The 15947-nt window shown below is 49.3% G+C and overlaps 1 protein-coding gene across 2 annotated transcripts in view; it reads right to left on the bottom strand.

Moving 5' to 3' along the window:
- Positions 1 to 447: 447 nt before the first annotated feature.
- Positions 448 to 15947, bottom strand: part of LOC110498790 (leucine zipper putative tumor suppressor 2 homolog) — a 41870-nt gene continuing 26370 nt past the window's right edge. Inside the window, exons 1-5 of one of the 2 annotated variants that reach the window (XM_021575414.3) lie at positions 15379 to 15752; positions 6588 to 7181; positions 5832 to 6419; positions 5347 to 5610; positions 448 to 2734 (exon numbers count right to left, since the gene is read on the bottom strand). In XM_021575414.3, coding sequence (XP_021431089.2) covers positions 1994 to 2734; positions 5347 to 5610; positions 5832 to 6419; positions 6588 to 7148 — 2154 coding nt within the window. In that variant the 5' untranslated portion in view covers positions 7149 to 7181; positions 15379 to 15752 and the 3' untranslated portion in view covers positions 448 to 1993. Of the gene's footprint in view, positions 2735 to 5346; positions 5611 to 5831; positions 6420 to 6587; positions 7182 to 15378; positions 15753 to 15947 lie in introns of those variants that run through there. The other variant, XM_021575413.3, reaches the window with a different exon arrangement.

Below are 15947 nucleotides of genomic sequence, written 5' to 3'. Positions count from 1 at the left end.
GGTGGGTGGGAGTGCTGCTAGTGACCAGAAGATGGCAGGCTTAGATCACATCCACCTGTCAGTCATGAACATGTTGATATCAGTTATAAACATGCCCTAAGTTTCTCAAATTCTTGGTGTCAAGAGAAGTGTCTACACAGGCGATACAATCTAGATAAAGGAGGAGAGTGACATGTTACCACTGTCTGACCTAATAGAGAAGAGAAGTGTCTACACAGGCGATACAACCTAGATAAAGGAGGAGAGTGACATGTTATCACAATGTACGTGTATAAACAGGGCTTAACATCATAAAATAAAAGAGCATCTGATCATGTTTTACTTCTGTGGCTTGATGTTCCTTGTCTGACCGAATAGAATCAACCATTCAATATGATAATTTAACCAAACCGTTGTAATCATGTAACAGTCTGTCATAAAGTGAAGTTTAGAGCCAACCATCAGTAATCCATTTGAAAAGCAGCTATTCGTTTTATTAAAAACATAGTCAGTTGGTACAAGACATTTACAGCAAGAAAATACACATTTAATGTAAAAAAATTGTACTGTAGAACCATGAGTAGCATTCACACATACACCAATATGCAGACATGGTACTGTAAGGAACCAACAGGACATGTGACATTGCTTTGGTCTATTCACAGTGGCTATGTTTACTTTGAAATAGATTATATCTCTAAGAAATCTATGATATTTCACCATATACGATGTCAGTATTAAGGATATCTACAATGAAGGGTTAACAGCGATAAGGGACATTTAAGTGTCATCCTCTTGTGAATGGGTGTGTTTTTCTATACAGAAGTTGATGAAAAGATAAGTCCTATCATGGTCAGTGTAATTTAACTTTTTTAAAGACGACGGGCTCTATTAAACCTGTGTCACTGAAGCGGTAGAGCTTGATCCGACATATATCGTGGTTACTGTGAATGCCGTCTCTGCTAACGCGGGAACATTGCCTTTAAATTTAGATTACTCGGAACTTCCGCAATGTGGATTGAATAGAGCCCGAAACGTCGCTCACTTAGTGCATGTCTTCTCTCACAGCCTGTACAAAAAGCACCCTCACAAACAGCCAGTGCAGCGTACAAATATTGCCAGAGAAACACAAAGATCCATAGAGATTCATCCATCCATGCTTTTGTATTTCGTTGAAGGGAGATCAAAGGTAAAGTCGATTCTCTTCACAATAATAGAAAGCATATCGGAGTGTGCTTTAGCGACTTTTACCTTGAATTTCCACGGTGTCTCGTTTTCTAGCTAGAGATACTGTATAGATACAGAAATTCAAGATCACTAAGGTCCATATTTAGATACTTAAATGTGTCACATGGAATGAGGAGGCTTTTGGTAACATTGAAGCGTTTCCCTTTATTTGCCATTGAACCTGAAGTATCTGAGAACATGCTGAAGAACACTAGTGTTATCAAGCTCTGCCTACCAAGAACACAAGACCACCCACAGTGAATGACGAGGAAGTACAAATTCCTAGGAAGAGAGCCGAGCCCCCCTATGTGTTTACATGATGTTCAGCGAGTAATTCTAGGAATAGCTATAAAATTAAAAAATAAAAAAAAATAAAAAAAAAAAACTGGATGTATTCCCTTCACACTGTACGAGACTCAACCGACTTCAAAATCACTCTCCCGGTTAGTGAACTCTCATTCAACCACATCAACTCACCATGTCTGTGAGTGACAGAAGTGTGTGTGTGCATTCTTTAGTGTATGTGTGTGTGTATCGACATTAGCCAGCAGGAGTCAACCATACTAAGGAGACAGTGAGACGGCATGGAAAAGCAGGAACATACGGAGAGTAGACCAACTATAGACAGACTACTACATACTGTAGAGACCCTGAAGGAACCATAAGGGAGGATCCTGACCTACTAAGTCATTATAGAGGCCATATGGATTCCTATAGACGCTCCTAGGGGATCAGTTGTATATGGCTGATAGGGAGACGGAGGAGACAGAGAGAAAAAGTGGTGGTGTCAGATCTCAGTAGCTGTGATCTCATCAAAGTTGATCTCGTTGCCACTGCCTTCATCCTGCTCCTCCAACTCGTCCCGGGTCTCCAGTTCTAGACTGAGCTTGCGCAGCATGCGCTCCAGCGCCCGGTTCCTCCGGTACATCCCCACGTAGTTCTGCTGCAGCTGCTTCTGATACTGGATCACCTTGTCCTTTTCCTCCTGCCAGACCCTGTGCTCCTCCTCAAAGCTACACGCCTGCTCCTCCCCCCGCTGGCGTTCTGTGACTAACTCCGCCCTCAGACCGTCCATCTGCAGCCGGAGGCTCTGGAGGGCCTCGCTCTCATAGACCCTGGCCTCGTCGCTCTCATAGGTCAACAAGTGTGGCCCCTCCCCCTCTGGGAAGGCCTGGCACTGCCTGCCTCCACCACCATTGTGGGCGGGGCTCTGGAGGCTTGTCTGATTGGTGGCGGAAGCACGGAGGCGGGCCGTCTCCTCCTCCAGTCGGCCCACCTTCTGGCGTAGGAGCTGGGCCTCACTCTTGCGGCGCTGCAGCTCGTTCTGGCACACCTCCAGTTCCATGGTGCGCGTGTGGCCGGCAGTGGTGGCCTCTTGCAGCAGGCCCTGGCTGGTGGTGAGCTCGCCAAGGGAGTCCCGAAGCTGTCCACGCAGAGAGACGATCTCCCCCATGCGCTGAGCCAGCTCCCCCTGGACATCTTTCATCTGCTGCTTCAGCAGGGAGATCTCCCCAGACTTCTGACACACCTGGATGAAAACACAACTAGTGTCATATAGAGGAAACACACCACAAATATGTGGGAATATGACAAGTATTCAGACCCCTCGACTTTTTCCACATTTTGTTACTTTACAGCCTTATTCTAAAATGTATTCAATAAAATAAATTCTTCATCAATATACACACAATATTCCATAATGACAAAGTGAAAACAGGTTTTTAGAATGATTGACTTAAGTATTCAGACCCTTTGCTATGAGACTTGAAATTGAGCTTAGGAGCATCCTGTTTCCATTGATCATCCTTGATGTTTCTACAACTTGATTGGAGTCCACCTGTGGTAAATTCAATTGATTGGTTATAATTTGGAAAGGCACATACCTGTCTATTTAAAGTCCGACAGTTGAAAGTGCATGTCAGAGCAAAAACCAAGCCATGAGGTTGAAGGAATTATCCGTAGAGCTCGGGGACAGGATTGTGTCGAGGCACAGATCTGGGGAAGGGTACCAAAATATTTCTGCGAAATAGAAGGTCACCAAAAGCACAGTGGCCTCCATTATTCTTAAATTGAAGAAGTTTGGAACCGACCAAGACTCTTCCTCGAGCTGGCAAACCGTCCAAACTGAGCAATCGCGGGAGAAGGACCTTGGTCAGGGAGGTGACCAAGAACCCGATGGTCACTCTGACAGAGCTGCAGAGTTCCTCTGTGGAGATGGGATAACCTTCCAGAAGGACAGCCATCTCTGCAGCACTCCACCAATCAGGCCTTTATCGTAGAGCGGCCAGACAGAACCACTCCTCAGTAAAAGGCACATGACAGCCCGCTTTAAATTTGCCAAAAGGCACCTAAAAGACTCTCATACCATGAGAAACAAGATTCTCTGGTCTGATGAAACCAAGATTACACTCTTTAGCCTGAATGCATCACATCACATCCAGGCGTCACATCTGGAGGAAACCTGGCACCATCCCTACGGTGAAGCATGGTGGTGGCAGCATCATGTTGTGGGGATGTTTATTCGGCGGCAGGGACTAGGAGACTTGTCAGGATCAAGGGAAAGATGAAAGGAGTAAAGTACAGAGAGATCCTTGAAGAAAATCTGCTCCAGAGCACTCAGGACCTCAGACTGGGGCGAAGGTTCACCTTCCAACAGGACAATGACTTTAAGCACCCAGCCAAGACCATGCAGGAGTGGCTTCGGGACAAGTCTCTGAATGTCCTTTAGTGGCCCAGCCAGAGCCCAGACTTGAATCCGATGGAACATCTCTGGAGAGACCTGAAAATAGCTGTGCAGCAACACTCCCCATCCAACCAGAGAAGAATGGGAGAAACTTCCCAAATACAGGTGTGCCGAGCTTATAGCGTCACACCCAAGAAGACTCGAGGCTGTAATCGCTGCCGAAGGTGCTTCAACAAAGTACTAGGGTCTGAATACTGAATAAGTAAAGGGTCTGAACACACTCATATATATATTTTTAAAATGTTTTAACACATTTGTAAAAAATTCTAAAAACCTGTTTTTGCTTTGTCATTGTGGGGTATTGTGTATTGTCTGTAGATTGATGAAGGAAAAAAACGATTACAAAAACATTTTAGAATAAAGCTGTAACGTAACAAAAATGTGGAAAAAGTCTAGGGGTCTGAATCCTTTCCAAATGCACTGTATACTGTGTAAACATTTGAATATATTCCCTCATACAAAACATTTTGTGTACAAAACATTAGTAAGTCTTTCCATGACTTAGGCTGACCAGGTGAATCCAGGAGAAAGCCATGATCCCTTATTGATGTAACTTGTTAAATCCACTTCAAATCAGTGTAGATGAAGGGGAGGAGACAGGTTAAAAAAAGGATCTTTAATCCTTTGATTGTGTATGTGTGCCATTAAGGAGGGTGAAGATTTAAGTGCCTTTGAACGGGGTATGGTAGTAGGTGCCAGGCGCACCGGTTTGTGTCAAGAACTGCAACGCTGCTGTGTTTTTCACACATAACAGTTTCCTCTGTGTATCAAGAATGGTTCACCACCCAAAAGACATCCAGCGAACTTGACACAACTGTAGGGAGCATTGGAGTCAACATGGGCCAGCATCCCTGTGGAACACTTTTGACACCTTGTAGAGTCTATGCCCCTACATTTTGAGGCTGTTCTGAGGGCAAAAGGGGGTACAGCTCAATAATAGGAAAGTGTTCCTAATGTTTTGTACACTCAGTGTATGAGGAATTATATTAGAGAGAGAGCAGGGAGCTTGGTGTCTTTGTTATAATGTGATTGATGACGGTGGGACACCGTGCCAGGCTCTAGCCTGCCAAACATGCCTGGGGAAGCATATTACTGAGGGTACCATTTATACTACACTATCAGTACCCCATTGTACTGAATCATTTCATTTAAAATGCCTGTCCAACTGTGACAACAATTACTCAAAAGGAGTTACAGTGGCATTCATGGATTGTGTAAAATTCACTGTGTCTTTATTGTCTATACCAGAGTACCTGAGTAGACACATACTGCTAGCATTGGGGCAGACCCTCAGCCACTTCATCAACAAGATCTACAGAAGTGCCTAAGACCTAGGAGGTAGGGACTAAAGTAGGGGTGGATTTGGAATGGGGCCAGACAATGAGGGTCTATCTCACCTCCCACTTGGTCTCCTCCAGCCTGGACCCTAACTGAATCTTCTCGTAGGAGGTACAGCGCTCCTCCAGCTTCTCCCTCTCCTGCAGCAGCTGGCCGAAGTCCTCCTGGAGCAGCTTCTTCTCCTGTTGCAGCTGGAAGACCTGCAGCTGGAGCACCTGCTGGGCACGCTGGGCCTTCTGGGACTGGGTCTGCATCCGCGTGGCGCAGCTCTGACGCAACTCCTCCAGCTCCAGCTCACAGCGCTTCTGCTTCTCCTCATAAACCTGGGGAAAGAGGGAAGACTGGGGTTGGGTAGGTGAAGGTGGCATTGTGTGTGTGTGGTGATTGTAAGGGTTTTAGTGTCCCAATAAGTCATGACATTTGTCATTGTGTGTGTGATGGTACATGGTGTGTGAGAGAGAGAGCTTGGTGTCTTCATGTTTTTTAGAATATATGACAAGATAATGTGTCCAATGCTCTTTTGTCCATCTACCCCACCACGTACCTGGCATATAGCCACTTCATTCTCATCCAGGTTGTCTCGGAGCTGCTGCAGCTCCACGTTTCTCTCCCTCAGCTTATCCTCCAGGTCCCTCACTACCCCCTCGTACCCCCCCTCCACAGGGGCTGGCGAGCGCTCGCTCGACCCGCTGTCCGACAGGGGCTGGCCACGTCCGCTCACCGACCCTGTGCTCTTACTGGACGAGGAGCACCCACTGTCCGAGTTGGAGTGCCCGTGTGCGGTCTTCGTGGGCTCCAGGTGGGCACTGCCAGGCGGGTAGTCTGCGGGGGCCAGGCTGCAGGGGATGCTGCCATAGGGGGGCAGGCTCGTCAGGGAATTCCGTCCCGAGTCAGACATGGAGCAGGTCTGGCTGCTCCCGCCCGTGTGGCGCCCGCCGCTGTAGGAGTTGCGATTCTCCGAGCAGGGCGGCAAGGTGTCCATCTGGCTACCAGGTGACAACAGGTTGAGGTTGTTCTGGCAGTCTGATAGACTGGCCCTGTCGTGGCGAGGGGAAAGGAACTGCATGGAGTTGTGACTCTTGGGGAAGACGGGTTTGAAGGCAGTGGGCCGGATCACTGTTTTCTCCATGTTCTGAGAGGTGAGAGGGAAAGACCAAATGGTTTGTTGGGTAAGAGGTTGTAACTAATGTATATTCAGTGAATGTTTCATTAATTTCTTCTAATCGTGTTATTGTGAGAGTGGATTGATCTACTTCAAAGAGACTGAATGACTGTTCCATATAGCCTGGGCCACACTCACCTTCTCCAGCTTCCCTGACACGGGGACCAGTTTGGGAGGGGGTACTTCCACGTTCCCGTTGAGGCTCCCAAGCTGCCGATCCTTGGCCTCCCCTGTGTCAATCCCGGTCCCATGGCTACCATGAACCACAGTGTTGTCATTCCAGTCTCCCACATAGTCCTGGTTCAGATAAGAGTAATTCCCATTGGTCCCGCTGTCCTTACTGGAGCCAATCACCATCAAAGGCTTCCTGTTGCCAGGCGGAGTGAGGCTACTGAGCAGCGGATCCTGAGATGTGTCAAAGGAGGCCAGGCAGGAAGTGGCGCCCAACGTGGTTCTATGGAACCTGGTGGCGCCCGGCTCAGGGACAACATCAACGGGCCGGTAGTGACGCACCAGGTGGGCCGGGCCGGGGCGCTGGGCGATAAGGCTGCTGACGGAGCCCATAGCCTCCTGGGAGTTGGAGGTGGAGGGGAGGTTGGGGGGTGTGTGGGGGGCAGAGGGGCGGGGGCGGGGGTTTCCGCTGAGGCCGGGGGTGTGGTGGCACTCAGCAGGGATGGACAGAGTCTGAACCAGGGCCATGATGGCTGCTGCTCAGTGGGACACCCACACGATCTGGGGGACAGAGGGAGAAACAGGGGTACACATTGTCAAATTAATGGGAACTTTCAAAGTAGCAAAGCGATAGCAAATCTTTACAGCGGGAATATGTATCAGAGGGAGCATGTTTGAACTATCGAACCATCCAGGGTCGTGTTAAGGAGAGCATTCTGAACATTGTTCTATTGATATATGACTCCATGATTCCCTAAATAAATGTTCACAGACATGCTTTGTTGTGATGTAAAATATTCAACATTACAGAAAATAAATGTTTGAACTTTCTGTGACCTCATCATCACCAACAAACCATAAAACTACACGGATACAAAGAAAATATGTTCTCCTCCTACAGTTAAATTAACAGTAGGTAGACATACAGTAGATGAAAAATAGATGGACAGACAGAGCAGCACAAACATTGGCTTCAGGCCTCATATCGGAAATGGTCTCTGACATGATGCTCATGACGGGAAGCAACTGTCCGTCTCCCTACATCCCTTCAACCTCCTTTCAAAACAATGACGTGCAAACTAGGGGGAGAGAATTAACATCGTAGGGCACTCAATTGGTAATGACATCTCTCATTAAAAAGTCAAAAGCTACTGTTCACGAACAGGTTGGTAAACAACTATTAGTGATTTGATTTATTAGGATCCCAATTAGCCTGCTCCAGTGAGGTGGCAACCGACTCCTACCAACCAGTGATCTCATCTAAATCAGATGATCTCCTCATCCAAACAGTGATACTACACAGTACACACACTGACATCATCAGTCCCAAGGCACAGCGTTTGCCGGGGAAAGGAAGACAATAGTAGACAGGACATAGGCGCGTGACGATGAGGTCACGCTCTGTGTTTGCTGGCACCCAGCTGCACATGATAAACACATCATCACTATTGTATGAGTCATCCAGCACGGATGTCCCAGGGACAGGTGTGTCCTGTGGGAGACAGCCGAGTGTCAGAGCTCTACGAAGTCAGGATGTAAACTCCGATACGGTGTTAGGAATCCTGGGGTGATTTCGGTGCAAATGTGTCAACATGTTTAAGGAGTTTTAATTTAGATTCATCAGGGAGTGACTTCTGCGGCACCCCTCAGCACCCCTACTTCCTGCGCCTATGTGGTTCGGTACAAATACGTGTATCATTACACCCCTAATAGACATGCATCCGCGCACACACGTTAAGATCAGGAAAATGATTAATGGGACTGTGGCGTGTCTATCAACCAGCCAGCTCCTTATTTAAAAACAGCCAGCCAGTTTGGCACCAGACGGCCACTGCTGGCTCTGCCCACGCACTGTGCCACCCTGCCAAGACAAAAAAAGCCTACAACTGAGGTTAACTGTGATTACTACATTCTAATTAGCACAGAGGGGAGAGGTTGTAAATGTGATCTCTACTTAATGTATTGGATCATAATGGATTGACTCAGAAGGTTGGCCCAGTTGTATGACAAACAGACATACTGTAGGCCTACATACAGAGTAAAGTACAACGCATTCTGTAGATGTATGAAAATCTGTACGTGCAGTGTCATAAAAACACACATTCCCTCTCTTACAAATTTGTGATCGCAGAAGTACACTGTCTAACACTATTTTGGGAGGATAAGCAGGTTGACTGCTTATGCCTTGTCCATGCATTCCACCCATAGTAGTTTGGGGCCCAGTTGTCTTCTTCTGAAGCTGTAATCCCTGAACTATGGGTGAGACTGTCCAGACTAGAGAGTAGTGGATTAGTGTTCATCAGCGCATTCCTAGGAAACACACCAGATTCAAAGAATCAACTCGTCTCCTATACAGCTTTGATAGCCCCCAAACCGCATGTCCTGTTTTTGTTTCACACGGGCGGGGCGGACTCGTATTTGGCAGGACCCTTTCCTTAAGCACCTCAAAGACTCTGAAGGAGACCAGATAGACCGATCACACTGCCTAGTTAAGACATCAAGTCAGCGCTGCTTCGTCATGGAGGACATCGGCCCCAAAATAGAGCCATGTTTCTCATTCAACTCAGCTGACTGCAGCGTCATAGACGCTCTCTGGGCAGATTGTTTGTGTCTGTCTGGGAAAAGCCCTGGAGGTATTTGTTCAGGCAGACAGACACTCCCTCAGCAATAGGAATCTGCAGCCACGTAACGACTGGTTTCTCAGTTGAATAACACTGGTAGGTGGAAGGGCTCCAGGCCAGTCCACCTTGATTCAACAACCACTGCGTGTCGTCGCTCACATGACACGGCTATAGGGGGCGTAAAGGGCAAAGAAGCAATGGCAGCTTACCCATCAGATATTTTTAGACATTTTAACTAATCAAAATGGACATGTCTTTAGCAGATTTGGTAAAAAAAAAAATGGAACACTACCTTTGTCTTCTCCAGATGCAGGGGGTTACAGACCACTGGACCGAGAGATGCAGGGGGTTACAGACCACCGGACCGAGAGATGCAGGGGGTTACAGACCACCGGACCGAGAGATGCAGGGGGTTACAGACCACCGGACCGAGAGATGCAGGGGGTTACAGACCACCGGACCGAGAGATGCAGGGGGTTACAGACCACCGGACCGAGAGATGCAGGGGGTTACAGACCACCGGACCGAGAGATGCAGGGGGTTACAGACCACCGGACCGAGAGATGCAGGGGGTTACAGACCACCGGACCGAGAGATGCAGGGGGTTACAGACCACGGGACCGAGAGATGCAGGGGGTTACAGACCACGGGACCGAGAGATGCAGGGGGTTACAGACCACCGGACCGAGAGATGCAGGGGGTTACAGACCACCGGACCGAGAGATGCAGGGGGTTACAGACCACCGGACCGAGAGATGCAGGGGGTTACAGACCACCGGACCGAGAGATGCAGGGGGTTACAGACCACCGGACCGAGAGATGCAGGGGGTTACAGACCACCGGACCGAGAGATGCAGGGGGTTACAGACCACCGGACCGAGAGATCCAGGGGGTTACAGACTACCGGACCGAGAGATCCAGGGGGTTACAGACTACTGGACCGAGAGATGCAGGGGGTTACAGACTACTGGACCGAGAGATGCAGGGGGTTACAGACTACTGGACCGAGAGATGCAGGGGGTTACAGACTACTGGACCGAGAGATGCAGGGGGTTACAGACTACTGGACCGATAGATGCAGGGGGTTATAGACTACTGGACCGATAGATGCAGGGGGTTACATACTACTGGACCGATAGATGCAGGGGGTTACATACTACTGGACCGATAGATGCAGGGGGTTACAGACTACTGGACCGATAGATGCAGGGGGTTATAGACTACTGGACCGATAGATGCAGGGGGTTACATACTACTGGACCGATAGATGCAGGGGGTTACATACTACTGGACCGAGAGATGCAGGGGGTTACAGACTACTGGACCGAGAGATGCAGGGGGTTACATACTACTGGACTGAGAGATGCAGGGGGTTACATACTACTGGACCGATAGATGCAGGGGGTTACATACTACTGGACCGATAGATGCAGGGGGTTACATACTACTGGACCGATAGATGCAGGGGGTTACATACTACTGGACCGATAGATGCAGGGGGTTACATACTACTGGACCGATAGATGCAGGGGGTTACATACTACTGGACCGATAGATGCAGGGGGTTACAGACTACTGGACCGAGAGATGCAGGGGGTTATAGACTACTGGGCCGAGAGATGCAGGGGGTTACATACTACTGGACCGAGAGATGCAGGGGGTTACAGACTACTGGACCGAGAGATGCAGGGGGTTATAGACTACTGGACCGATAGATGCAGGGGGTTATAGACTACTGGACCGATAGATGCAGGGGGTTACAGACTACTGGACCGAGAGATGCAGGGGGTTATAGACTACTGGACCGAGAGATGCAGGGGGTTACAGACCACCGGACCGAGAGATGCAGGGGGTTACAGACCACCGGACCGAGAGATGCAGGGGGTTACAGACCACGGGACCGAGAGATGCAGGGGGTTACAGACCACGGGACCGAGAGATGCAGGGGGTTACAGACCACGGGACCGAGAGATGCAGGGGGTTACAGACCACCGGACCGAGAGATGCAGGGGGTTACAGACCACCGGACCGAGAGATGCAGGGGGTTACAGACCACCGGACCGAGAGATGCAGGGGGTTACAGACCACCGGACCGAGAGATGCAGGGGGTTACAGACCACCGGACCGAGAGATGCAGGGGGTTACAGACCACCGGACCGAGAGATCCAGGGGGTTACAGACTACCGGACCGAGAGATCCAGGGGGTTACAGACTACTGGACCGAGAGATGCAGGGGGTTACAGACTACTGGACCGAGAGATGCAGGGGGTTACAGACTACTGGACCGAGAGATGCAGGGGGTTACAGACTACTGGACCGAGAGATGCAGGGGGTTACAGACTACTGGACCGATAGATGCAGGGGGTTATAGACTACTGGACCGATAGATGCAGGGGGTTACATACTACTGGACCGATAGATGCAGGGGGTTACATACTACTGGACCGATAGATGCAGGGGGTTACAGACTACTGGACCGATAGATGCAGGGGGTTATAGACTACTGGACCGATAGATGCAGGGGGTTACATACTACTGGACCGATAGATGCAGGGGGTTACATACTACTGGACCGAGAGATGCAGGGGGTTACAGACTACTGGACCGAGAGATGCAGGGGGTTACATACTACTGGACTGAGAGATGCAGGGGGTTACATACTACTGGACCGATAGATGCAGGGGGTTACATACTACTGGACCGATAGATGCAGGGGGTTACATACTACTGGACCGATAGATGCAGGGGGTTACATACTACTGGACCGATAGATGCAGGGGGTTATAGACTACTGGGCCGAGAGATGCAGGGGGTTACATACTACTGGACCGAGAGATGCAGGGGGTTACAGACTACTGGACCGAGAGATGCAGGGGGTTATAGACTACTGGACCGATAGATGCAGGGGGTTATAGACTACTGGACCGATAGATGCAGGGGGTTACAGACTACTGGACCGAGAGATGCAGGGGGTTATAGACTACTGGACCGATAGATGCAGGGGGTTATAGACTACTGGACCGATAGATGCAGGGGGTTACATACTACTGGACCGATAGATGCAGGGGGTTACAGACTACTGGACCGAGAGATGCAGGGGGTTATAGACTACTGGGCCGAGAGATGCAGGGGGTTATAGACTACTGGGCCGAGAGATGCAGGGGGTTACATACTACTGGACCGAGAGATGCAGGGGGTTACAGACTACTGGACCGAGAGATGCAGGGGGTTATAGACTACTGGACCGAGAGATGCAGGGGGTTACATACTACTGGACCGAGAGATGCAGGGGGTTATAGACTACTGGACCGAGAGATGCAGGGGGTTACATACTACTGGACCGAGAGATGCAGGGGGTTATAGACTACTGGACCGAGAGATGCAGGGGGTTATAGACTACTGGGCCGAGAGATGCAGGGGGTTACAGACTACTGGACCGAGAGATGCAGGGGGTTATAGACTACTGGACCGAGAGATGCAGGGGGTTACAGACTACTGGACCGAGAGATGCAGGGGGTTATAGACTACTGGACCGAGAGATGCAGGGGGTTACATACTACTGGACCGAGAGATGCAGGGGGTTATAGACTACTGGACCGAGAGATGCAGGGGGTTATAGACTACTGGACCGAGAGATGCAGGGGGTTACAGACTACTGGACCGAGAGATGCAGGGGGTTATAGACTACTGGACCGAGAGATGCAGGGGGTTATAGACTACTGGACCGAGAGATGCAGGGGGTTATAGACTACTGGACCGAGAGATGCAGGGGGTTATAGACTACTGGACCGAGAGATGCAGGGGGTTATAGACTACTGGACCGAGAGATGCAGGGGGTTACAGACTACTGGACCGAGAGATGCAGGGGGTTACATACTACTGGACCGAGAGATGCAGGGGGTTATAGACTACTGGACCGAGAGATGCAGGGGGTTATAGACTACTGGACCGAGAGATGCAGGGGGTTATAGACTACTGGACCGAGAGATGCAGGGGGTTACAGACTACTGGACCGAGAGATGCAGGGGGTTATAGACTACTGGACCGAGAGATGCAGGGGGTTATAGACTACTGGACCGAGAGATGCAGGGGGTTATAGACTACTGGACCGAGAGATGCAGGGGGTTATAGACTACTGGACCGAGAGATGCAGGGGGTTATAGACTACTGGACCGAGAGATGCAGGGGGTTATAGACTACTGGACCGAGAGATGCAGGGGGTTATAGACTACTGGACCGAGAGATGCAGGGGGTTATAGACTACTGGACCGAGAGATGCAGGGGGTTACAGACTACTGGACCGAGAGATGCAGGGGGTTATAGACTACTGGACCGAGAGATGCAGGGGGTTATAGACTACTGGACCGAGAGATGCAGGGGGTTATAGACTACTGGACCGAGAGATGCAGGGGGTTATAGACTACTGGACCGAGAGATGCAGGGGGTTATAGACTACTGGACCGAGAGATGCAGGGGGTTATAGACTACTGGACCGAGAGATGCAGGGGGTTATAGACTACTGGACCGAGAGATGCAGGGGGTTATAGACTACTGGACCGAGAGATGCAGGGGGTTATAGACTACTGGACCGAGAGATGCAGGCTGCAACCCAGCAGAGCAGCACATTCATTTAGCTTATTCACTTTTTCACTGCTGTGAAATCTGCTGTATAGGCCTGGTCCACACTAAGCACAGGGGCAGACCAAACATGAAAGCTTTGCATTTATGGGTGTTACACACAGAAATGCATGGACACAAACATATAGGTGTAGCAGACCCTGCTTGGCTAGTATGCAACGTCACACAAACATTCTTTGATACAAACCAAGAGGACGCAGTAAATCCCTCTGTGTGAGTCAGTTGGACACACACACACACACACAGCCAGAGGGGTTTTGGTGTAAAAATAGTGCACAAGAGGGGATGTGTCAGGGCAGTAAAAAGTCTGCTCTGTTTTACTGGCTGGTTTGGATTCAGGCACGGAGTGCAGCGCCTCTGATTTAGAACAAGAGAGGAGAGGGAGAGAAGAGAGAAAATGAGAGAAAGTGAGATAATGAAGAGCAAGAGTTTATGCATGAGCAGCTGGGAACAAACAGTCTGGAAATCCCCTCCTCCACTTTCCATCTCCCTCCTAATCTAATCCACTCTCCCTCGCTCTTTCCCTCTTGATTCAGTGTCCAAAATTGAAAGTAGACCACGGAGGAAAAAATGTGACATTGCTACTTTGGTCCAACAGACAACCTACCTTTCCAAGACAATTGACACGTTTTTCACAGCCCCAGTCAGTGTGCTAAATCCCACATTGTTAGGTTGTCATCATGATACGGACTGTCATCATGCTTCTATGGATAATGAGGTCAGTCCTACACTCGTACTGAATGCCATTCTCTCCATTTGTGGCCTAACAAATTAAGGGAGCATGGCCAAGGATGAGACCAGTGAGGAAGAGAGGCCTCTTCTCCCATGTATGCGCACGCAACACACACACACACACATTCCTGGAGAACTTTTCTCTGCCTGTCACGGTCTTTGTTTTTGTTTTCAGTGAGCAGAGAGAGAGCGCTCTCCCACGCTATAGTCATCTATAGCACTGGTTCTCAATCCTGGTCCTTTTGCCCTAGTACTACACAGCTGATTCAAATCATCAACTCATCAAAAGGCTTTGATGATTTGAATCAGGTGTGTAGTGCTAGGGCAAAAACAGAAATGCACCCTTTTGGGTCCCCAGGACCAGGAACCACTGATCTTTAGTAGAGATGGGACATTGCCTTGGCTACTATCCCATTTTAGATGACTCTGGTCATTGGATTGATCACTTCCATCCCATTATTATTTATAATTTAGCAGACTCGCTTATCCCAACTGACTCAAAATAAGTGCATTAAACTAAATGTAGGTGTGACTAAACAAAAATCTAATAGATAAAAAGCACTCAACTCTAGGAGAGGTTAATTACACCACCTGGCATCAAGGGTAACAGTTAACCCTCATGGCTCACACGGTCTACAAATGTTCTACGTCTACAGTTTCTGGTGGAAACCATCTCGCCTGTTTCTATTTTCCATCAAACTTCCTTTTCCCCAGTGCCCTATTCAAAGCCCCAAAAGTTCCCCAGCACAGAGTTACTACTCACGTACCCCAAGCTGACCCCCGCATAGCTGCTTCTGCACTGGGCCTCCTCTCGTCCACTTCAAAGTCGTTCAGCTCCCAGAAGAGTTATATCCACTCAATTTGTTCCAATCCTCCCGTAGCTCTGTGTCGGTCTCTCTACTCTCTTCTCCTGAGGGAAACTTCACTCTGAGTCCAAACGCGGCTCATTGCTCAGGCCAAATGCCACCAATGTGAATGGACTTTCCGGTCCCTCCTTCTCTACCCCTCCTTCTGCCTCACACAAACTCCCCCACTCCACCTCTCTTTTTCTCTCTCCTTGGCTGGCGCCCACTCTCTCTCCACTTTTCTCTCCTGTGCGGCTTTGACCAAATAGGCTCCACACAGCATAATGTGCCTCTCTGCCTTTGTCAGGCAGTAAAAATAGGAAGAGAGAGAGCGAGAGAGAGAGAGAGTGGCCAGTCGTATGGGAATTCTGCCATACTCCAGTCTAAAGAGGGAAAGAAAGAAACTGGGCCAGCATGCTGATATAGGGTCATTTTTATGGCTCCCTTGATGTTGCTGCAGACATACTTTCCTAACTAATCAGATAACTGGC

The sequence above is a fragment of the Oncorhynchus mykiss genome, chromosome 20 (genome assembly GCF_057628025.1).
Source record: "Oncorhynchus mykiss isolate SJ-2025 chromosome 20, ASM5762802v1, whole genome shotgun sequence".
Taxonomy (NCBI): domain Eukaryota; kingdom Metazoa; phylum Chordata; class Actinopteri; order Salmoniformes; family Salmonidae; genus Oncorhynchus; species Oncorhynchus mykiss.
Note: the sequence above shows the minus strand (reverse complement) of the source record. Positions and strands in the feature narration are given on the sequence as shown.